This window comes from Rana temporaria, chromosome 13 (genome assembly GCF_905171775.1).
Source record: "Rana temporaria chromosome 13, aRanTem1.1, whole genome shotgun sequence".
NCBI classification, from domain to species: domain Eukaryota; kingdom Metazoa; phylum Chordata; class Amphibia; order Anura; family Ranidae; genus Rana; species Rana temporaria.
The window spans coordinates 37,616,109-37,640,948 of NC_053501.1; the positions used below are offsets into that span (position 1 = coordinate 37,616,109).

The following is a 24,840-nucleotide window of genomic DNA, read 5'->3' on the forward strand; positions in this document are numbered from 1 at the left end:
AAAACTTTGTTTTTTTACATCACAAAAAACGACCGTCTGTACTCTGCATCAGACCCCATTAACACATGAGCGTTTTGTAGCTTGGAGCCTGAAGCTCCAAAACGCTGGAGGGGAAAAAAAAAATCTATTCTCTATGGGGATGGTTCACGTCTCCACTCCAAAACGCCTGAAGCTCAAACAAGTTCTGGGACTTTTTTTTTTTTTTGTTTGGCTTATTTGGGCATTTTTCTACTTTTTTACATTGGTGACCTTTTGACCTGTACACAATCGCAGTGAATTAGCACGACTTTCTGCCTGAAAACGCTATGCTCAGGTGTGAATGGGGCCTAAATGAGCCCGAAGCATACAAGTACACAGGATTCCTTCATCCACCTTAAATGTGTAGTTGGGGTAATCTGGCAAACTGACCCATCTATGGGCAGCTTCAAGCCTTGCTAACACACTTAACAGGCTGCCAGCTGCAGGGCTGCACACCAACCACACTTAAATGGCAGGATTTCACGCATGGAGGCGGAACGCCCAGTGTGCATGAGGCCTTATACAGGCCTTTGCTGCTGCTGGTCAGATCAGTGGCCCTGGTCTCAGATCTTACCTACCCAAGTGTCAAAGAAAGGGAGGGCACGCGTGGCATGTTGGCAAGCATGCACTAAAAATGGAAATGTCCGTTTTGGAAGGGATTATTCTTTAAGGAAGTCTGTCAGTAAAAATAGGGTGAGAACAGAGCCCTTCACTCATCAGGCACCATGAATGACTTTGTTTTTTTGTAGAGCATCAGGGAGTGGCTCGTCACTGGTATATTTGTGGGTAAACGGGTAAAGGTTAATTGGTTTCCTCTATATTGCAGCTGTTCATTTGAATGCAGTTTGTAAGGAAGTCTTCCCAGCGACATGCCCATGTGCTGCCTTTTTGTGTGTGTGATCAGCCTAAAGATGTGACTCAAGGATGAAGCATTCACAATATCAATGACTTCCTTTGTACTTGTGCTTCAGGTCTTCCTTTGTCAGAACACGCTTTGTTTTATTGTAGCGGTTAGACTGTGTGTGGCAGAGGAATTCCCAAAATGTGTGTTTAGACTAAATTCTTCCACGTTGGAAATAGAAATCCGTTGACAATTCTTCTCATCCTTTTTTTCCATCGATGTCATGGATCATTAGCTGTAAAGCACCGCACTGCTATGCATTGTGTCTTTACTCTTCAAATTAAACAAGTCTTATCGGCGCTCACCTGAAGAACAGACGTGGGCGCTTGTTTTACTGGCCTGATATTCTTCATGGAGAACTGGCATTGGGTACACAGAGTGCCACAGGAATTCGGGGGAAATGGGGGGGTGAACACAGAGGATGGACTAAACATTTTGCATGGTAGGCACCGATTTTGTGATTTTACTGGGCACAGGGAGTTTCCCAGCTCTTATGTGTCATCACCTCCCTTGCAATAAGAAGGGTTTTGAAATGGTTTAGAACTTTTACAGTCGGTAGCCAGAGAAATGCCATCGCTCCGATGTATGGCATGCCTGATTTAAAAAGACGTATTTTTTTTTCCTTTTGGCTACCAATTGTAGTTGCCCTTAAGCCTCGTGTACATGGGACGCGTTGGATAACTTGGACGCCTTTCCCCCTGGCAGTGGTGTTTTTAGCAGGGAAAAAAATGGCTGATGCTTGTAAAAGCCTGTAACGCATTTAGATGTGTCAAGCACTTGGGCGTTTTTTTTTTATTAATTTTATTTTTGCCAAAATTAAACCTGTATTCTGACCACTAAAATGAATTGAGTGCAAGTGGTAAGCATGCATTGCATTTTCTTCTGACAACTTTTATGTTTTTCTTTTCCCCTCTTTATTTTGTATTGAACTATATTAAGTGTGTGTTTTTTTTTTTTATATATATAATATATATAAAAAAATTGTGGTAGTGGCAGATTTGTACTGAAAGAGGGGGGATTTTTGTTTAGGGAGAATTTTGACTTGCAAAGATAGGAGCTTGTTGGAGGGTCTGTTGCTGGGGGATCTGTTGTTCCTGGAGGTGGGTCTTATGTTGCAGGGGGGGTCAATTGTTGCTGAGAGATATCTACTGTTGAGGGAGGGGTCTAATATTGCTGGAGGATCTATTGATGCTGGCGGTTGGGAGTCTATTGTCGATGGAGTGCCATTGTTGCTAGATCTATTTTATTTCCTTTCTTAAATTCCATACAAAATACTTGGCACCACAAAATGATACTTGGTTCTGTAGTCTCTAAGGGCCCATTCACACCTAAGCGTTTTGTAGCTTGAAGCTATATAACGCTAGAGGGCGAAAAAATCCATTATTCTCAATGGAGATGGTTCACATCTCCACTCCAAAATGCCTGAAGCTCAAACAAGTTCTGGACCCCCTTTTTTTTTTTTTTTTTTTTTTCGCTCGAATCGGGCTGATTTGTATTCCCATAGAAAACAAATGGAAATGCTTGATTCAAGCGTCTAGTGTGACAGCGAGCGTTTCTACGGGCATTTTGTCGCTTTAATCTGTTCTGTGAAATGGAATATTCACCCAGGAAGAAAAGTAAAAAAAAATCTACGTACATGGTGACAAATGATGAGATGATTTTTCCTATTGGCTAAAATAAAAAAAACGACGAAGTTCAAAAACGTCGGACAACGCTGTATGCAAAAATGCATGAATATTGGTGCTGTCTGTGCACATAAATATTATCCTAAAGTATTATGTATTCTCTTTTATAGGTACAATGGCTGCCTTCCTAATGGAGACAGAGGGAGAAGGAAAAGCAGATTTGCACTCTATAAGCGGCCTAAATCAAATGGTGTCAGAGCCAGCTCAGTCCACGTGGTTTCAACACCCCAGGCTACGAAGGTAAGAGACTCTGTAAGTAACGAGAGATCTGATGTAGTTGTTGAAACTGTGTAAATCTAGAACTCTATTCATCTCCACTGGATTACCCAAAATGAAATCCCTAACTAGCTGTATTGCCAACTATGGTTGGGTTGATTTGAAGGGTGAATAAAAAATCAATGATTTAAAGCAAATTTATTTTAATAAAATGCTTTTGCAGTAAAAAATCTATTTATGCACCTTAACCACTTACCCCCCGGACCATATTGCTGCCCAAAGACCAGAGTACTTTTTGCGATTCGGGACTGCGTCGCTTTAACAGACAATTGCGCGGTCGTGCGACGTGGCTCCCAAACAAAATTGGCGTCCTTTTTTTCCCACAAATAGAGCTTTCTTTTGGTGGTATTTGATCACCTCTGCGTTTTTTATTTTTTGCGCTATAAACAAAAATAGAGCGACAATTTTGAAAAAAATGAATATTTTTTGCTGTAATAAATATCCCCCAAAAATATATAAAAAAACTTTTTTTTTCCTCAGTTTAGGCCGATACGTATTCTTCTACATATTTTTCGTAAAAAAAATCGCAATAAGCGTTTATTGATTGGTTTGCGCAAAAGTTATAGCGTTTACAAAATAGGGGGTATTTTTATGGCATTTTTATTAATATTTTTTTTACTAGTAATGGCGGCGATCAGCGATTTTTTTTTTCGGTATTGCGACATTATGGCGGACACTTCGGACATTTTTGACACATTTTTGGGACCATTGGCATTTTTATAGCGATCAGTGCTATAAAAATGCATTAGATTACTATAAAAATGCCACTGGCAGTGAAGGGGTTAACACTAGGGGGCGGGGAAGGGGTTAAGTATGCCTGGGTGTGTTCTTACTGTGGGGGGGGGGGGGGTGGCCTCACTAGGGGAAACACTGATTTTCTGTTCATACATTGTATGAACAGAAAATCAGCATTTCCCCCGCTGACAGGAACGAGAGCTGTGTGTTTACACACACAGCTCCCGTTCCCCGCTCTGTACCGAGCGATCGCGTGTGCCCGGCGGCGATCGCGCCCGCCGGGCACACGCACGGGAGTCGGGGGCGAGCGGGGAGCGCGCGCCTCCGGCGGCGCGCACGCGCCCCCTAGTGGCGGCTATACGATAGGACGTATAGCTACGGGCTCTCGCCCAGGAGAGCCGACCTGCCGCCGTATAATGACGGTGCGCGGTCGGCTAGTGGTTAAACAGAAAACTGTCTATAATTTACTTTATTCAGCATGAAATGGTGCTTAGTTATGTAGCGTGAGGCTGTATATTCTGCAATATTTACATTTTTGGTAAACTCATTCAATGAATTCAAGCTCTGCAAGCTAAGATGACATGCACTGCATTGATGCATTCACACAATTTCACAGTAACCATGAGATAAAACAAATTTTAAAGCGGAGTTCCACCCAAAAATGGAATTTCCGCTTTAAGTGAAGGTGACCCCCTGATTTGGCATGTAATTTTTTTTGTGGGGGTGCTGGATACCCATTTTTGGAGGCATCCAGCTCCCACTTCCTCCCGGGGCTCTGTGGCCCCGGAAGGAAGTTCACCTTTCCGCCCTCCCTCCCATGCAATGTTCTAGGACATGTCACGCATCCCAGAAAATTGCCCGGCTAATCGCAGTGCGTGCCCAGCTGTGAAGCCACAGCCAGGTGCCCACAGTCAGAATGCCGATGGAGAGTTTGAGGAGCGGGTCTTTGTTTGCCTGCATCACTTGACCGTAGGACAGGCGAGTGTCCAATTAAGTCGTCTTTTTGTAGTTGACTTTTTTATATGGGTGGAACTCTTGTTTTGCAAATATATGTTCACTACAAACTGTATGATTGAATCGGTTCTAATATTGCGGTTTTACCAACCTGACATCTTATCAATCAAAATTTTACGATTTTAGCGGCGTTTTTAACATGTTTTACCACATCATAAGACCCTCCCTAAGCTCAAACAGTATTTAACCATTTCAGCCATTTTGTGATATAGCAAGTAGATTATGCGCAAAAAAGTTTATCAGAGCATTGTTATAGGAGGCAGCATAGTCAATCTGTAAAGTTGAAATCAGTAAAAAATTCCAGCTGTTTGGGGTGGTGATGGGGAATGTGCGGATATGTTAGGATGGGAGTATGCACACAGGGCTGCCGTCAATAAGGAACAGAAACCATGTTCCAATCTAGCAAGCAAACAAGGAGAGAGGCGCCTCTGGGTGCAGTACTTAAAACAGTTTAAAAAATGAGTTTAAAATTAAAGTTAAAAAAACCACAAGTAAAAAGAAGCCACTCACATTTTGGTGGTCAATCGAAAACGTGTGGAGTCAATTTTCCAGGAGGGTAGGTAGGTATCATCTGGCGGTGTCTTTTCCCTTTGTCCCGGGTACAGCGCTCTGGGATGCAGGGGATCTGTCCTTCTGCCGCTGGTGGAATCAGTGATTTTCGGCGGTGGGCAGGGGAATTCCTCTGCTGGCGCTGTGAGCCGTGTGTGCCGATGGACGAGCAGGGATGACTTCACCAGGAAAGCGACGCGTTTCTGAATGCTGGTGCAGAGGCGCCTCTCCTTGTTTGCAGCCATTTTGTGAGACCAGAGTGAGTAGCAGCTGAGAGAGCAGCAGTGTACTTGTATTTAGCGTGTCACATCACCTGCCACAAGCTGTGGATTGTCAACTTGCCACTTCATCTGCCACAAGTTTAGAATTGTCCACTTGCCATGTCACCTGCCACAAGTTGTGGATTGTCCACTTGCCACGTCACCTGCCACAAGTTGTGGATTGTCCACTTGCCACTTCACCTGCCACAAGTTTAGAATTGTTCACTTGCCATGTCACCTGGCCACGTCACCTGCCACAAGTTGTGGATTGGCCACTGGCCACAAGTTGTGGAATGGCCGCGTCGCCTGGCCTCAAGTTGTGGAATGGCCGCGTCGCCTGGCCTCAAGTTGTGGAATGATCGCGTCGCCTGGCCACAAGTTGTGGAATGGCCGCGTCGCCTGGCCACAAGTTGTGGAATGGCCGCGTCGCCTGGCCACAAGTTGTGGAATGGCCGCGTCGCCTGGCCACAAGTTGTGGAATGGCCGCGTCGCCTGGCCACAAGTTGTGGAATGGCCGCGTCGCCTGGCCACAAGTTGTGGAATGGCCGCGTCGCCTGGCCACAAGTTGTGGAATGGCCGCGTCGCCTGGCCACAAGTTGTGGAATGGCCGCGTCGCCTGGCCACAAGTTGTGGAATGGCCGCGTCGCCTGGCCACAAGTTGTGGAATGGCCGCGTCGCCTGGCCACAAGTTGTGGAATGGCCGCGTCGCCTGGCCACAAGTTGTGGAATGGCCGCGTCGCCTGGCCACAAGTTGTGGAATGGCCGCGTCGCCTGGCCACAAGTTGTGGAAGCAAATTTTGCGGTGCAGCCGCTTTTTGCTTCTGCAAAAACGAGGTTAAACGCAACTGCCTAAAAACGGCAATAAACGAGACTGTGTGCATGGACACATAGGATAACATTGAATGTGTTCAGGGGCAGTTAAAAAGTGTCCAACTGCCTCTGAACAGGGAGAGACACCGAAAGTGCAGATGGCAGTTTGGCCTGCTCACCGCAGGGGCTCTGTTCATCTCTATGGTCTAAAGAACTGGAAGTGATGAGCAATTTCATTTCACCCTTGGTGGTTTGAAGAAAAGCATTGGATCACACTGATCTTGGTATGATCCAAAGCTTTGGACAGAAGAGAGATCTGGGGTCTAATAGACTCCAGGTCTCTCAGTAAAAGGTACCTGTTGCTGTCTATTGCTATCGCACATTTATATTCCCTGTGATGGCAATAAAGGGACAGCGTAAAAATAAAAAACAAGAAAATGTATATTTGAAAGCGCCCCTGTGCTTGCATGCAAAGACAAATGCATGTGTTGGTACCGAACACGTGCAAACAGCGATCGCACCACACATGAGGTATCACTGCAGATGTCGCATTGAGGGCAGTAATTTTAGCAGCAGACCTCCTGTGTAAAGTAGTAATCTGTAAAGGCTTTTGAAGCATCGTCTGTTGACAATAACCTTTACCGGTACGTAGTTTGTCATCCGCTTTTATATTTTACCAAGCAATTGGGTGTGGTGTGTTTAATTTTTTGTTTTTATTTGCATTTAAATTTCATAAAGCGTATTTTGCATTTGAAAGACTGCTGCGCAAATACCTTGTGACGTAAACAATTCTAAGTAATTCTCTAGCAAACAAAAAAGGGGGGATTTACTGGAAAGTGCAAAATCTGGTGCAGCTCTGCATAGAAACCATTCAGCTTCCAGGTTTTAGCCCACGTTCACATTGGGACGATTTGTAACTCTCTCCTTTTTTATATTGTACTTTTATAAAGCTCCTAGCAGGTATAAAAGTGACATCTAATGCCGCGTACACACGATCATTTTTCGGCATGAAAAATACGTTGCTTTTTTTAAAAAAAAAATCATTTTCAATGATCGTGTGTGGGCTTCACATCATTTTTCAGGTTCTGAAAAACTACATTTTTTTTTCCGAACATGCTGCATTTTTTAACGTACTTTTTCGGGTTGTAAAAAATGATTGTGTGGGCTAAAACGATGTTAAAAACCTGCGCATGCTCAGAAGCAAGTTATGAGACGGGAGCGCTCGTTCTGGTAAAACTACCATTCATAATGGAGTAAGCACATTCATCACGCTGTAACAGACAAAGCGTGAATAGTCTTTTACTAACACAGAATCGGCTAAAGCAGCCCAAAGGCGAATGGAACTTCCCCTTTATAGTGCCGTCGTACGTGTTGTACGTCACCTCGCTTTGCTAGATCATTTTTTAAAAACAATGGTGTGTGGGCAACGTCGTTTTAATTATGGAGTTGGAAAAACTTAGTTTTTTTAACATACTGAATTTTTTTATTTTTTTATGATCGTGTATACGCAGCATTGGTCTCTTTTTAAAGTGGTTGCAAACCTCAGACGTGAAATGTGAACAAAGACTCCTTCTATAGTGTATACTTGTCTCAATTAAAAAAACAAGTGACATTTCTGTCTGCTGCTTTGCTCCTCGATCACCAAGAGAAAAAGATGTGACAGGAGGGACCTCCAGCTGATTGACAGCCTAAGCTTTGTTCCTGTGTGCTGTGCGAGGAGGGGTGTGTCTTTCCTCCAATCAGCTCGCTGAGCTCTCCTCGTGGAGCTCTGCAGGGTGTAATTTGAGCCCCCCCTTTATTTTATTTCCTGACGGCTCAGACAAGCTTGTAAATCTTCTATGAACCTTGTTAGGTTTTAGGACATGACTGAACATTGCAGAATAGAGGGTTGTGGTCAGGTGTTGGTTGTCTTGCACCCAGGATGCCTCCTATCTGGTACCTGTGAGCACTTCTCCCGATCTAATCGACCTCGCTGGCTCTTTGCAGGTAATAACACTTTAAACAACTCTGTTGAATGCTCATGTGGTTTGAGACAAGACGCAGAAGCGATTCATGCTTGTTTCTGTATTTGTCCCAGAAAGTACATGAACATTGTGTTCCAGCTGTGTGTTGCTATTTATGGAATGTGATGTGAGCACTCGCACATGTGAATTCCACCCAGACATCTGTGGATGCCGCTTCTTCCCCAACCCCCCCCCCATTGACATATTTGAGAGTGCTGGAACCTGCGTTACATTTTCATTAATATATGTTCATAAAGTGGAACTCCAACCTAAACCTTTATTTGTTTTAGATATATATTGAGGGAAGTGTGTGAAGGATCTTCGCCAGGTAGAGTTGGGTGCAGTTTGTGTGTTTTGAATTTGGCATATGCCTTTAAAATTTGGCAAAATGTTGCGAATGGCGGCATTTAATTTTTGCTGCAGCCATGATGCCACACATGAAAAATCATGCAGAGGAATAGGTTACTGCCAGTCTGCTCATACCAGAACTGTGGCACAAATACAACGATAGGCAGGCTGTTGAGAGGAAGTTAGGAGGTCACTTGATTTGCGTAACAGGTATATTTCTGTACTCCTTTAGTGGTGTTAAAGGGATAAACCAGCAGATTGCCATTTTTTTTCCTTTTTATTAGGGCTGTGCAAATTAACTTTTAATTAATCGATTAATCTTTAATTTTTTTGATCGATCTACATTTTTTTGATCGATTTTAAAATTCTTTTGATTGGTACTCACCTCTCCGCCGGCTTCTGGGCCTTCAGGGAGTTCCGTCGGCGATCCAGTAACGTCACGGACACCGGCGGGGCTTGCCATGTCCATCTGAAGGGCTCCTTTGCTGTGCCTTCATATCTGCATGCCGGCGGGACCTCACTATCTGCCACACGCAAGGGCTGTTACACTTCCCTCTATCAACCTGGGATTCTACAGCCATCCACTGGGAGTTGTGATAGTTCCCTTCATGGGACATCTACATTCCGACGGACTGATGTTAACCTCTCCTCCTCTGGATTCAGCAGTGGTATCGTTGTACACATTTTTATACCAGTATCCTACTTGGCTACATGTTTTTATGACTGCTTTTGGTACCGTTTGGTATTACTCGCACCATTTTTACAGTTTATGTAGCTACATCGACTTTATCTCCAGTGCAAAATGTATTTGGTTACCTACTTGAAGACTTTAAACGTTTTAATGCTATTCCCATTGAGCGCTGCCTTTGTGTGTTTTTTGTATCCTGCTATCCATTTTTTCAGTGGTCGATAGCTGCACTGGGAATCGGCCTGCAAGGAGATCAGCTAAAAGTAGTTGGATCTGTATGTGCGTTATAATTAATCGAAATTAGTCGATTAATCGATTAAAAAAACAAATAATTGAACAGAAAAATTTTGATCAGTAACAGCCCTACTTTTTATACATCGATTCCTACTACCCCTACTGGTGTGTGTGTGTGTGTGTGTGTGTGTGTGTGTGTGTGTTTTATCTTTTTTTTTTATTTTCTTTTTTTCTTAAGTGGTTGGCACTACTGCAGTGCAGGAGCTCTGCGTTCAATTTCCACCAAGGACACTTATCTGCATGGTGCTAGCAGAGTTTCTTTTGGGTGTATTCACTTCCTTCCACATTCCAAAATATACTGGTAGGTTGCCTTCTCTATCAGAATCCCTTAGTATGCATGTGTTTTGGATGAAGCATTGTTTTCTATAGATTGGGAAAGGATTTAATTTTCCTACTCTTTGGGGTTGTTAAGATAAATTTCCCTCGCTGTCCTGGTGACTTTTAAAAACATTTCAACCCCTGAAGAGGGAGCAATGTGTGATCTGAACCATTCCGAAAATGTATAAAGGACAATCCGCAACTCCATACATGCTCTTAAATCGGTCCGAATTTATTGTATCTCCATAAAAAATACAGCAAAGGTAGACGCGTTTCAGCCGCAAAGGCCTTGTTCACACAACATTCCGAAAATGTGATCTGAATATAGGTCCGGGCTTAGAGTAAAAGATTTAGACGCGTGTGTAAATCTACTCTTAGGCCTCATTCACACAGGTGGACTCCGTCGCTACGGAGTCCGCCTGCTCCTGTCAGCTCAGCGGGAGATCAGTCCGCAGATCTCCGCTGAGCCGACGGATGACAAGCTCCTCTCTGCTCACTGAGCGGGGAGGGGCTTGTCGGGCACCGCTGTCCTATGGAGCGATCTGATGAAAACGGACAGCATGTCCCATTTTCATCAGATCTTAACCGATCCAATCCGCATGGGCGGATGGGGACGTGGCCCCCATACGTCTGTTTTTAGAACATGTGTCCGCTGACATCTGACGCTCCATAGCGATGCATGGAGCGGCCGCTCAGGTCCGTGATAGATGGACCCGAACGGCCTGTAGTGTGAATGAGGCCTAAGGGCCCTTTCACACGGGCAGATCAGTAATGTCTGCTCCGTGTGTCTGCATTTGCTCAGCGGGTATACTTTGTAAAATCCCCGCTGAGCTGGCAGCTGACAGGGCGGTCCCCGCACACTGTGCAGGGACCGCCCTGTCTTTCCTCCGCTCTCCCCTATGGGGAATCGGATGAACACGGACTGTATGTCCGTGTTCATCCGATCCGATCCGGCAGACGGAAGAAAAATAGGATTTTTTTCCGTCCGAAAAACTGGATCTTTGCGGAGGCGGACGATTACGGATGTCAGCGGATGGTCATCCGCTGACGCCTGCAATCACATAGGGACCCATGTATGTCCTTTTTTCATCCGCAACGGATGGATAAAAATGCGGACATACGGTCCGCACGTGTGAAAGGGCCCTAAGGGATTCATCATATTTAGCCTCCACACACTTTATATAATCATAAATGCTTATGTTCTATTGTCTCAGCATTGTTTGGAAAATGAAGACATTTTGGACAGCATTATACTGCATGTGTGATTAATTGTTGATTTTATTTTCCAGACGAGATGACTACACAATTTAGGCAGCAGAGTTAGCTTGAGATTGATGCTTTCTGCCTTTCTAAGTTAAAGGAAAAAAAAAAATCTTGAGGATTCTCTTGCAGGTGCTAAATGTAATGCTGTAGCAAAGATCTTGTGTTGGGTTCATGGGGACGTGTTTGCTGCAGGCTCTGCTGTTTGCGTAGTGATGCATGATAAAACGAGAAGCTGGAGGGATTCGACACTCCCAAATGTGTTAAATTTCCTGGCGACAATCTGGCTAAATTTTAGGGAGTGTTCATTTGTTTTATATAAAACAGATTTTGTTTTGTGATTCGATCTGGTCTTGTTTTCAGCGTACAATGTTTAGCGCTGTTTGCCTCTTCTAAACAAACTTGTATTGTTACATGGTTCTCAGCCAAGGTAGGGAACATGAGTCGGAGTTCTCCCAAATGCCTGCATAATTTTCCTCCCTAGCAAAGCTCTGCACACAGTCATCCGTGTTCCCAGGAGAACACACGCCCTGTTCTTAACCTTTCTTAGAACCCAAGACTTTAAAAGCCTCGGCAGCTTTACATAATACCCTCTGAAAGGTGTGTTCTACCATAGATATGATCAAAGCAGATTAGAACTGATCCCTGCTATGTAAGGTATCCTTCCTTGCTCACATGGAACTGTAAATGCCTTCGTTTTTATGCAGCTGGCTAAATGAGCTTCATTTCTGTTCTAGTGGTCTGCTTTCCTAAAGTCGATCATAGATGGAGCGTTTTCGTTTCTTGCAACCATGGGTTGCAGGAAAGAAAATTGCACAATTTCCCATCAAAACAGTCAGTGTTTCCCCTTTCTTAATCGAACAACTTACGCGTTGAGGTTCAGCCTGTCCATAGGTGGTTTGAATCTCAGCCGGTCCCTGCTGAACTGCCCGAGATTCGAAATCTGACTGTAGTTTGGTACTACCCTGCAACACATTTTTTGGTGGGCACTGTATGGTTTTCAACGACTCCATGGCTTCTTATATTTCAGGGATGCTTTTGGTGAGATTTCTTGGAGTAGTATGTGTCTTTGCTTGTCTTTATCTCTTTAGTTCTCCAAATATTTGCTTGCTGTTTTTATTATGCAGCACCCACTGGGGCAGCTTGACGCCATGTTTTGGTTTGGTAATGGCTGCTTTAGCTGGCTGGTTCTGGGAATTTTGATGGGGCGCCATCGTCTCTGAAACACAATGGTAGCGATTTGGGAGTTTATTATTGCTTAAAATATGACTTCACATAAGATACAGGGTTATTGGACACAAATTATAACTTTTCGACATGATGCATGATACCATGGGCTCCCCATTAACCCTACACCCAAAACCGTGTCTGTATTTTGTGTTTTTATTTAATTGGTGTAATTGCGTTGAATCCATTGACTTGTATTTTGATACCACCTTCAGAGCAGTAATAAAGCCGCCATACATGGACCAAAATTCAGCCAGTTCAGCAGGGACTGGCTGAATTTTGATTCATATATGGTAAATTGCTTGTACAGAAGTCGATCTATTGATCGACTTCTGTATAACCGCCATGTCGAGCTTTTGCCACTTGATGTAGTCTCTGCTGTCAGAATACAAAGGCAAAGGCAAATATCTTTGATATTATCAGTAGCCAAGAACTACTTTATCACTCTTATGCAGACGATACGCAATTGTATTTTCGCATCTGCAACAAAAAGGATCATCATCTCAGTTTAGAGAAATGTCTCTCTTCGATAGAAAACTGGATGACTAAGAGTTATCTTAAACTCAACAGTTCCAAAACAGAACTTCTTATGTTTCACGCCAGCCGAAAGTCAACTGGCAACAACCTGGACACCCCCGCCCATTCTGGGCCAAATCATCACCCCTAGCTCCAAAGTCAAAAGTCTAGGAGTCATTTTTGACACCTTCATGACAATGGACGCACAAATAGGGTCAGTAGTCAGCGGATCGCACCATTTGTTGCGCCTACTACGCAGACTTATTCCATTTATCCCCAAAGAAGACGTAGCAGTCGTGGTGGGAACAATCGTGAATTCCAGACTGGACTATGCAAATGCCCTTTACCTCGGGCTCCCAAAGTACCAAATCTCCCGTCTGCAAGTCGTTCAGAATACGGCCGCCAGACTGGTGACTGGGAAAAGGACATGGGAATCAATCTCACCTTCGCTGAGATGCCTTCACTGGTTGCCAGTAAAAGACAGAATTGTATTTAAAGCACTCTGCCTGACACATAAGTGCATCCATGGGAAGGCGCCGCAATATCTTTGCGACAAGATAGAACCTCACAATTCTAATCGCGTTCTGCGATCCACTGACCAAAATCTGGTCAGGGTGCCAAAAACCAAATACAAGTCCAAAGGAGAAAGAAGGTTTGCTTTTCAAGGTCCGAGACTATGGAACGCTTTACCAACCAGCATTCGGTTGGAGGAAAACCACCTGACTTTCAGAAGACAGATCAAAACTCTGCTCTTTTGATATCATGAGACACGAAACATCAAGCGCCCAGAGGCGATTCAGTTCGCATGTGCCGCGCTATATAAGTTTTTCATTCATTCATTCATTCAAAGCCAGGAGGATTCCACCATCTACATCAAATACAGACCTTATACCAGTGTTTGGCCAGCTATAAGTGGCTGTAAAGCCTTAAAGCGGAGCTTCACCCAAAAGTGAACCTCCGCTTTTCGGAAGCCCTCCCCCTCTCCAGTGTCACATTTGACGCCTTTGAGGGGGAGGGGGTGCAGATACCTGTATAAAACAGGTATTTGCACCTCTTCCGGGTATAGACTCACACGGGAGTCTGGCCCCTCCGCGTCACCCCCCCCCCCCCCCCGTTGTGTTCTGGGAAACACTCAGCGCCCAGAACACAACGGGGACCAGTGGGAACTGCACAGCGTGACTCGCGCACACGCAGTAGGGAACCAGGCAGTGAAGCCGCCGGCGACTTGGACAGGTAAGTGTTAATTTTTTAAAAGTCAACAGCTGCTGTATTTGTAGCTGGTGGCTTTAAACCTTTTTAGGTGAACCCCCGCTTTAAGGTTCTATGCGTCAAAGTGAAAAATATTTTTTAAATGTATTTATTTATTTTTGTTTGAGCCCGATCTGATGTGCACGGGTGCAGCCACTCCAGCTGCTGTCTCTCTCCTCATTGGACAGATTGATAGCAGGAGGCGTTGATTCCTGTTGCTGCCAGTCAAATCCTGCAACGCGGGGGGCAGGGCCGAGTCATGCTGTCTATGTCAATAGACGCAGCAGCGGGACTCTGAAGCGAGCCCACACAGGTGCCCCCAGGATAATCGTCTTTCTGTGGTGGCACCCGATGAAGAGGTGTCAGATTTTGCACTCTCCAATTTAAATCAACCCCAATGCCAGGAAGTGTAAGTCGTGTTTTTTTTTTTTTTTTTTTTTTTATCTGGCGTACAACCCAGGAATAATGTTGGTATCGACTTGGTTATTTAACAATTGGGAATATCTGTGTGGTGGAGTGAAAATTTCAATTGACTTCTGCATGATCCAGATGTCACATCAAATTGGTTGCAGCTGTTGTACTTTAACCTTTCCGCCTGTAATTTGTATAAGACCTCGTGCACACAGCAAGTGAGAGACATAAAAAACTTGCCGGGCATAAAATTCCAGGCATTTTCCTGTTGGTAAACACCAATGCAGACAAGCATTAGCATTTACAAGAGTACTGCCATTTTCTCCTTTTTTTTTTTTTTTTTTTTTTTTTTATGTAGGTTGCACCTGCTGCCTATCTGACATGGGAAAATGCCTAGATTTTTATGCCCAAGATTTCTTTTGCCTCCTACTGTCTGTGCAAGAGGCTTTAACCTAAAAATATCAAGTCTCCCCTCAAGAGCCATCATCTGTCACTTTGTGTGGTTGTCACTGACTATTGGGAACCAGAGGGATCCTGATTAATGTGATAATTATGTGGGCTGTAACCTAGTGATTGCATAGAGGTTGGAACCTTCCTTCAGAAAATGAATGCTTTCAGCCTTCAGATGAACACTGCCACCTCTAGCAGAGGCAAGTGCAATATTTTTAATATTATGTAATTGTCAGATAAAATTACAGTATTAAAAAAATTCCCTTAACTTGCAGGGTTTTTTCTCTCACTTTATGTTGTGACTCTGGGACAGGATCTCCACATTGGGACACAGATGAAAACGACTGACAGAGGTTACAACCCTCCCCTACGCTATACTCGATCCACAAAAAAAAAATTGCCTATAGTTCTGCTTTTACCCCTGGCACAGCGGAAGATGCCTGCTGCAGGGGGTGGGCTGTGGCTTATTATAAACCATTAATTTGAGTAATATTTGAGCGACTTTACATGCCATAGATCTATAAGGTTGAGCTGGGGTCGGCGGAGGATCAATGTCTGATTCTGTTCCAGTTGGTTCAAGGGAGTACATGCCAGCCACCCCAACAGGGATCATGCTGTGGTCCGTAGTGCCCCCCATATTCCCGGATTTTTTAGTCCTGCCCTCCATCACCTCCCCACGAGGAAGAAGATTTCTTGTATAAGTTTGACAAATTTTCAAAACAAAGATGGTAGGGATAATATCCCATAATGCTTTTCACATAATCGAATATACAAGAAAAGTTGTTGTGGTGTTGCATTATTATTTTACAGGATGTATATAGCGCCAACCGTTGTTGGAGCAATTGTGGAGAAAGTACAGTTACAATACGATTTTTAGACAAGAAGTTTGGTAGGGCCCTTAATTCTGTGATCAGTTGTGACCGTACAATGTAGTTCTTTAGGAAGTTAACCACTTAAAGCGGAGTGCTAACCATTTTTTTTGTTTATTAAAAGTCAGCAGCTACCAAAAGCGTAGCTGCTAACTTTTTTTAACCACTTGAGCACCGGGCCATCGTCAAATGACGCCTCCACGGTGACTCTGAAAATTCAACAGGACGTCAATTGACGTCCTGTATTCTTGCGGCCACTGGGGGGCGCGCGAGCGCCCCCCCGAGATGCCGATGCGCGTGCCTGGCGGTCGCGATGTCCGCCAGGCACTCGGAATCGGCGGCTACAGGGACAAGACGTGGAGCTCTGTGTGTAAACACAGCTCCACGTCCTGTCAGGGGAGAGAGAAGACCGATCTGTGTCCCTTGTACATAGGGACATAGATCGGTCACCTCCCCCAGTCACCCCCCTTCCCCCACAGTTAGAACACAATTTAGGTATACATATTAACCCCTCCCTCACCCCCTAGTGTTAACCCCTTGAATGCCAGTCACATTTATACAGTAATTAGTGCATATTAATCGCTGTATAAATGTGAATGGCGCCAAAAACGTGTCAAAAGTGTCCGATGTGTTCGCCGCAATGTCACGGTGACAGTAAAAAAATCGCAAATCGCCGTCAATACTAGTAAAAAAATTAATAAAACAAAAATGCCATAAATCTATCAGCTATTTTGTAAACGCTATAACTTTTGCGCAAACCAATCAATATATGATCATTGTGATTTTTTTTTACCAAAAATGTGTAGAAGAATACATATCGGCCTAAACTGAGGAAAAAAAAATTTTTTTTTTTTAAAAAATTGTGATATTTATTAAATAAAAAAGTAAAAATAGTGTTTTTTTTTTTTAAATTGTCACTCTTCTTTTGTTTATAGCGCAAAAAATAAAAACCGCAGAGGTGATCAAATACCACCAAAAGAAAGCTCTATTTGTGGGAACAAAATGATAAAAAAATTGTTTGGGTACAGTGTAGCACGACCGCGCAATTGTCATTCAAAGTGCGACAGTGCTGAAAGCTGAAAATTGGCTTGGGCAGGAAGGGGCGTAAGTGCCCGGTATGGAAGTGGTTAATAAACAAACACTCACCTGTGCCACGGTCCAGCCATGTGGCCGCACTGAGCCACGCTCCTCTCCCCCTCCTCTCTGTTGGCGCCATCATAGCAACTGTGAGCACCTGGCTGTGACGGCTTTCAGGTTCACAGCCGGGAGTGTGCTACACTCTGCTAGTGGCCAGGCAATCTTCTGGGACCCGTGGCGTGTCCCAGAAGATTGCAGGGAGGGAGGAGACGCCTAGTCGGCCAAGAGAAAAATTACTTGGAACCGCCAAACTTAAATATATATTGTGAACGATAATGTTACTTTGAGTAAATTTGATACCCAACATGTCACACTTCAAAATTGCGCCCACTTGTGGAATGGCGACAAACTTTTACCATTAAATCTCCATAGGTGACGTTTAAAAAATTTCCACAGGTTACCAATTTTGAGTTGGAGGTCTAGTTCTAGAATTATTGCTCTTGATCAAACGATCGCAGCGATACCTCACATGTGTGATTTGAACACCGTTTTCATATGCGGCACGACTTGCATATACGTTTTTGCTTCTGCGCGCAAGCTCGGAAGGACAGGGCGCTTTAAAAAAAATGTAATTCTACACTGTCGTGTTTTTTTTTTTTTTTTTTTTTTAAAGAAAATCTGGGTCACTTTTATTCCTGTTACAAGGAATGTAAACATCCATTGTAATAGAAAAAAAAGCATGTGAGATCTGGGGGTCAAAAATACCTCGGATCTCATATTTACGAGGGGAACAGACACAATCGGCTCTGCCGTTACTGGTGGCAACGGTAAGCGGCGACGGCCTACTGGGGGGGGGGGGCGCTCTCGCCCCGCTCTCGCCCCGCTCTCGATAAGTGTTCTCATGGTGAATCCGACACCAACACCATGTTTATCTGAATGTCCTATTTTTTTAAAATACTGGAGTTATGGCTTTGTGTGAAATCCCTGATGTTCCAGCCAGTCTAGTCCTTTTTTTTTTTTTTTTTTTTCTATTAAAACCTGACCACACCAAGCATAGGAGCCCAGCCTGGTCAGTTTTCTGGCTGTGCTGGGAAATCCGTGTGCTCTTATCATTTTTTTATTTTACTTATGTTTTTTGTATATATACACAAAGGTAGTGATTTCACAGGGAGTATTGGGCATCGTGCACAAAGGACGTTTAAAAAATGCCAGCGCTGCTGCTAGGAAAAAGCGGCATTAAAAACTCACCGTTGGCCGCGGTTTTAAAAAGTTTGTACGCAATTTTTTGGCGCAAGTATTTTTTTGGGCATTTGTCCAGTAAAAATACTCTCTATAGGGTAAAAATGCCGAATGCGACTAACAGCTTGTTGCAGCGTTTAAGGGCGATTTTAGTTTCCTGGATGCACAGGCTGTTTTTTTTTTTTTTTTTTCTACTAGCCCTAAATGCTTATGCCTCTGAAAGTTTGTGTGCATGGACACATAGGCTAACATAAAGGGGTGTTTAGAGGCAGTTTAAAAAAAAATTGCATGCCCCTAACAGCAGCTGTAAAAACGTCCTGTGTGCATGAGCCCTAAAAGCTGTTTTATTAAACGATGGTAAACGAAAACAATAATGCTGGGGTGTAGTCTAGAGTGGTTGAGGGGTAAATTTGGGTCATGCGCAGAGATAAGCTTTAAAGCTTCCTACATCCCTAAAATACAGAGCGCACATTCCTGCTTTGTAATTTGTTTACTGTACATTTCACAAGCCAGAAACTGATCCTACGCTGACATATAATCCATTTGAAACTCTCGCAGTGCAGCCATGCATTTTGTTCAGGGCTTTGCTTAGAAAGGTAATGTTGCAACTTTTTTTTTTTAAGGAGTGCGATCTACTCGTACAAATATTGTACATGGGCTTAGTCTTATGTCAGCAACGTTAAAGGGGAGTTCCAGCCAATATTTGTTTATTAAGTCAGCAGCTACAAAAAGTGTAGCTGCTGGCTTTTAATAAACACACTTACCTGCTCCGGCGTTCCAGCGACGCGCCGGCCGGGGCTCCGCTCCTCTCCCCCCTCCCCGTCCGGCGTCTTCATTGTCACTGTGGGCACCCGGCCGTGACCGATTTCGGCTTCACGGCCGAGCACCCACTGCGCATGCGCGAGCGGCACTGCCCATGCGCGGCGCTGCGCTGTTTGCTTGAACAGGCGATCGCCTAGGACCTGTCGCGTGTCCTAGGCGATTGCCTACAGGGAGGGGCTGCCAAAAGGCGATTAAGCTTAATCGCCTTTGCAGCCCCTCGGCGGAAGAAGTGGGACAGGAAGTCCCCTTCTCCTGAAGCCCCCCCCCAAAAAAAATTGCATGCCAAATGTGGCATGTAAGGGGGTGAGGAGTGGGATAAGCGGAAGTTCCATTTTTGGGTGGAACTCCGCTTTAATTTTTCAGGCTATGGCAGGCCATCGACGGTGCAAATTTTTTCCTGTAGCAACGGGTTGCAGGTAAGAAATTTTAATGATTCCTTCCCTTTAACACAGTGACATGGGAATTTCGAGCATTTGTCTTCTGCCGATAATCACAAGCAAATACGACAGGCTGGTTGTATGCAAATTGATCAACTTGGCACACCAGCCTGCACATTAATGGTTTGAATCGGTTTGTTCCTGCCTAAGGCCCACAACTTTTTTTTTTTTTTTTTAGAGGTCTTTGCACAAAAAGGATAATGTATGCCCATGGTGCCAATGTTTTATTGACCACTTCCCATCAGGGCCAATTCTGACATTTCGCTCCTACATGTAAAAAGCTACTTTTTAGCAGAGGAATACAATTTTGTATTTTTGTATTTTTTTAATAACACACAGTATTTGCGCGACAGCTTTACAAAAGCAATTTCTTTAAAAAAAAAAAGCAAGACAAAATTTTGCCCAATTTTTTTGTATAATGTCAAAGATGTTGCGCCAAGTAAATGGATACCAAACATGTCACGCTTTTAAAGTGTGCCCATGAAATGGCGGCAAGCTACAGTGTTTAAAATTCTCCATAGGCACCGCTTTTAAATGCATTTACAGGTTTCCAGTTGCGTTGCACAGGAGATCTGGTGTTAGGATTATTACTCTCGCTTTGAGGTTTGCGACAATACCTTCATGTTTGGTGCGATCACCGTTTTCATATGTGTGCGGGAATAATGTATCTGTTTGCATTTGCGCAGAAGCATGGTGGGATGGGGCACTTTTATTTATTTTTCTTGCACTTTTGTTGTTTTTTGGGGGGGGGGGGGGGGGGTTAACTTTATTACAAGGGATGAGAAACATTGATCGGCTGCATGGGAGGCCAGAGAAGAGATCTGGGGTCTATTGAACCCCAAATCTCTCCCCTGACCTCCCATGCAGCTGATCAGGCACTGATCGGTCTGATCGGCTGCTTTTCTGACAGCTAGGCAAACGGAGGCGGAACCGGAATTGACAAACTACTCGTAGCTCCCAGTTTTCGGGTTACAGAGAGAGAGGGGGCAGACTTTAGGCCACCTCTCTTTAGGGCAGCCAGCACCGCTGGCCACATCGTTCCCGGGCTCGGTGATTGAACGCTAGAGCCCAGAAAAGGTGGCCGTTGGCGTGGGGTCGGACCCCCCTTCGCCACCTACAGAGGCAATCAATTGACTAATTAGCCACTCGGATCACTTCTGCCGTACAGGGAATCGCCGGCTGAAAATATCCATACTGAGATGATTCAGGCATCATCCTGGTATAACCACTGAAACCCATGGCAGTCCTAGTCGTTAAAATGTATAGGTTCAGCATTTTTAGAGCCGGTTCACACTGGGGCGACTTGCGATCCGACTTCATGTCGCCTCAAGTCGTCCCAAGTCGTGCTGTAGAGAAAAACAATGGAAGTGAATGTGAGCGGTGTTAATACACACGACTCAAGGCGATCTGATTTCAGAAAAGGTTCCTGTACTACTTCAATCCGACTTGTAGGCGATTTGTACCCATTGATTTCAATGGAAGTTGCCTCAGAAGTCGGATCACTGTCTTAACTGAAGCAACTTTCCAGGAAGATAACATACACTTCTCAGACAAACCTCTCCTGCCCCCCTCCCTCTCCCAGAGCTGATTGTTGTTTTATTGGCCACTGGAAAGTCTCCTGTCCTGGAAATGACTTCAAGTCGTGTTGTAAATCGCCCCAGATCGCCCTGTGGTTCATGTTCAAGTCGTGTCGGAGTCGCCTCTGAAAGTCGCGCTGGAAGTCGTGTCGCCCTAGTGTGAACCGACTCTTGCAGGTGCCAGTTTTGCTTCTGAGCTGGTACGATTCTAATACTTTGACAAAGGGTTGGACCACCAAAAAACTATATTTTAGTTCTAGAAAGCATCTTATAGGCTGGTTCTGGCTGCTACATCCTGGATATTTGTAAAAGATCTCCCCACCATTCTTGCCACACTGCAGTTGGCTGGTCTGCCTGCATCTCACTTTTTGTATTGGGTACCGAGCATGATTTTCACCAGTTTCTAAACCTAAAACAAAATCGAGCTAGAAGAGTGAGAATCTTTTTAAATTTTTTTTCAGCAGGTCCGATTAGAGAACTGCGTTCGGATATCAACCAAGAGTCCCCAAGTGTAATAAACTGTCAGATGTTTTAACTTTTGCCATCTACAAAATCTGTTTTGATGTTCTGACCCCTTAAGGACCGGTAATCGGTTACAGAGTACTTTTGCTGTGTGTTTCCCTTTAAAAATGTATCTAAAATTAATGTTCGCCTTGCCATCGCTTACTGACATCTTCTTGCTTGTCATGCTGCCAGTCATAACACAATATCAAACTGTCCATAAACTGATCTAATCTTCTGCAAGGGATCAGACCGCAGAACAGTTCCCTGTTCTGTGTCCATTTTATGTTGAGCAATCTGCATGCATCAGCCTGGAATAATAGCAAATCAAACAAACTTTGAATATGCCTCATTCGTTGCTATACAGTGGCCCATCTACCATGATTGCAGGTCAGTCCTGGAGTGATAAATGTATATCTTCCTGTGGGGCCAGGAAGTGATGGTAGCTGAAATTTGTTAAAGCCCAACTCCCAGGGGAAAAAAAAAATCAAATTTTTAAATAGTGCTTTGTGCTGTCTTTTACCGTACCCCTCAATCTTCCAAACAATTCTGCCTAAGTCATGCTATGGTGTAGTGCAGGGGTGTCCAAACGTTTTTCAAAGAGGGCCAGATTTGATGAAGTGAACATGCTTGAGGGCTGACCATTTTGCCTGACATTCTTTAAACCATTAAAATTTGGTCGAAGTGTGTTTGTTCGAGCACTAATACATTGACCATCACAAATTCTCTTGCCTTTGTGGCTGTGTGTGGTGAAGAGATGAGCTTAGGCGTGTTATTTGGATATACCGTATTTATCGGTTTAAAACACGCACCTTAACTTTAATAAGGACGATTCAGGGAGAAATCTTACATTTTAAATAAAGGACTGTGAATCAAAATATCGGTCAGTGCCCATCAATGCAGCCTAATCGGTGGCCATCAATGCATTTTAATCGGTGCCCATCGCCTAATCGGTGCCCATCTGCAGCCTCACAAGTGCCATGAATGCCGCACCCACCGTATTGCCATGAATGCCGACTCGCCATTCGTCAGTGCAGCCTTGATTAGGAAGAGGGGGCGGGATGAGTGCCGACAGACATACAGGAGAAACTCCTGTTTTCTCGGCTGCCTCTTTAATTGAAAGTCCAGCCTCCTGTGATGGACACAACAGTTGTCCAATGAGAGCGGAGGAGACGGGACTTCCTTTTACATGGGATGCTGTGTAAACAGGAAATACTCCTGTATCCTGTACGGCACTTGTCCCGTCTCCTCCAAGGCAGCAAGCATATATATATATGTGTGTGTGTGTGTGTGTCAAAATTACCAGGTGGGCCGTCCAAAACCCACACACATATATATATATATGTGTGTGTGTGTGTGTGTGTGTGTGTGTGTGTGTGTGTGTGTGTGTCAAAATTACCAGGTGGGCCGTCCAAAACTGGGCTCGTGAGCTGGACTTTGGGCATGCCTGGTGTAGTGGGTAGAGGTCGGTGTCATCTGTGTGCCAAGATGACTTCCTGACTACCCATATAGGCTCCAGAGACAGAGGAACTTCTGTGAGAGAAGCCTGCTACTGTAAGTGTAACCTTCACCAATAAGTGTCCATGTCATCTAGACCACTTCTGAGGTCCTTCTTCTGGTGTCTAGGTCATGAACAATAGAGATGGATCACCCTACAATCTGGCAAAAACAAATGGAAGATAATCTGTTCCCCTCCGTTTGACCGGATCAGAGGGCAGTTGGGTGTAAACTGACAGCTGGTCTGTTTACATCTGACTGCCCATAGAACACAGTGGAGCTCTGCATAAGACTGTCATCCACCCGCTCAGAGAAAAGGGACTAAAGAAATCCAAGTCCTCAACTCTAACCAGTAGGAAAGACCAATAAAGCCTTCTTAAAACGGAAGGTGTTCACACGTCTCATTCTATTATGTAACCTGAAGGCAAGAGGACTCTTCCTCATTTTGTACTGTCTCATTGGATCCCAGGCCCTACTCCATAGAAGCTATTGGTTCCATACACTGTACTGAAGCCAGAAACGGCTGTGTGTTTGAAATAAGTGGCTCTGGTACCCTAGCACTTGATGTATATTTGGCGCATAAAGTCACATGGCTCTGCCCACTGTCTAAAATGAGGAATAATCCTTTTATTTTTGGGATATGTGATGTAATGGGAAGTGAACGAGGCAAGCCAGCTAGCTGATAATGTGTGGCGGGCGCACAGAGCTTTGTTGCAGGCTCTGTGTTTTTAACGTTTGATGGCTTTTCAGCATGCCAAAAACAAAAGCACAAATCTATTCAGAACAAGTCTCCTCTGCAGTTCTTTTCCACTTCTGTTATGGAGACATCTGCTTTTCTTAAGGGGGGGGGGGAGAGAATGAATGTAGAAATTTGTAAACTTTCCTGTCCTTGTTCTGGCTGCAACTACTACTAACTGTTCAAAAAATTAAATGCTTGTGCTTTTTTTTTTTTTTTTTTATAATTTTCCTTAAGTTGTTCTGCTCTGTCTGGATTTACATTGAGATCGATCCCCTTCCATCCATTGCTGTGTGTTAATTAATTCCCATGGTGGGCTTGAGCGGATGGTACATAATTTATGAAGGAATCGGTTACAGACAATCGTTTAGTCATAAATGTTATTGCCTTCGCTCTTTCAGACATTTCATTCGCTACATTTAATCAGTTTTCAGAATTAGCCAGTCTCCAATGGAAGCATTTAAGTTCTACTTGTGCAACTCTAAAAAATCAAAAGCACTTGAAAGGCCAAGTTCACATTTGTTTGCAGGTAAAGAACAAGTGCATTTTTCTTTTTTGTAAAGCATTGCACCTGCTATCAGGCGATCAAGGGGGCAATTGTCAGTCTCTTGCAGACTGTCAGTACACTGTATGCCCATACCTCCGATATGGGCAGGCAGTTACCAATGTCCAGGAAGCTCTGTACAGGACTACAAGAATGCTTACCAGCGCCCTCGCAGTTCATTGACGCCCCTGACCTGGATATGTTATTTCCTGCTTGTATGATTGGCCCACTAATTTTCCCCAAAGTCTGCACCAAGATGTAAGTCAGATTTTAGGCATCCCCTGCAACAAAAAAATCATTTTTGGTGAGATACTCCCAATAGGAAATCATATCTAAAGTGATGCAGGCCCTCTAAGCTCCCTCATTGGAGCCCTGCAAGTGCAGCAGCTGGTTGATGATTAAGTAACCACTCCTATTAGATTTACTTCTGCACATACAAACACACAGGGATTTCTTCAGAATAACGAAAGGTAGGAATCTCCATCAAAGTTTGTCAAAATCCTTGTAATGTACATTGATCACCCGGAGAG

The 24,840-nt window shown here is 44.2% G+C and overlaps 1 protein-coding gene across 2 annotated transcripts in view; it reads left to right on the top strand.

Annotated features, from left to right (window-relative positions):
* LOC120921057 (E3 ubiquitin-protein ligase pellino homolog 2) overlaps positions 1-24,840 on the top strand; it is an 88,739-nt gene that overhangs the window by 49,704 nt on the left and 14,195 nt on the right. Inside the window, exon 2 of one of the 2 annotated variants that reach the window (XM_040333676.1) lies at positions 2,715-2,856. In XM_040333676.1, coding sequence (XP_040189610.1) covers positions 2,715-2,856 — 142 coding nt within the window. The remainder of the gene's footprint in view (positions 1-2,714; positions 2,857-24,840) is intronic. The other variant, XM_040333677.1, reaches the window with a different exon arrangement.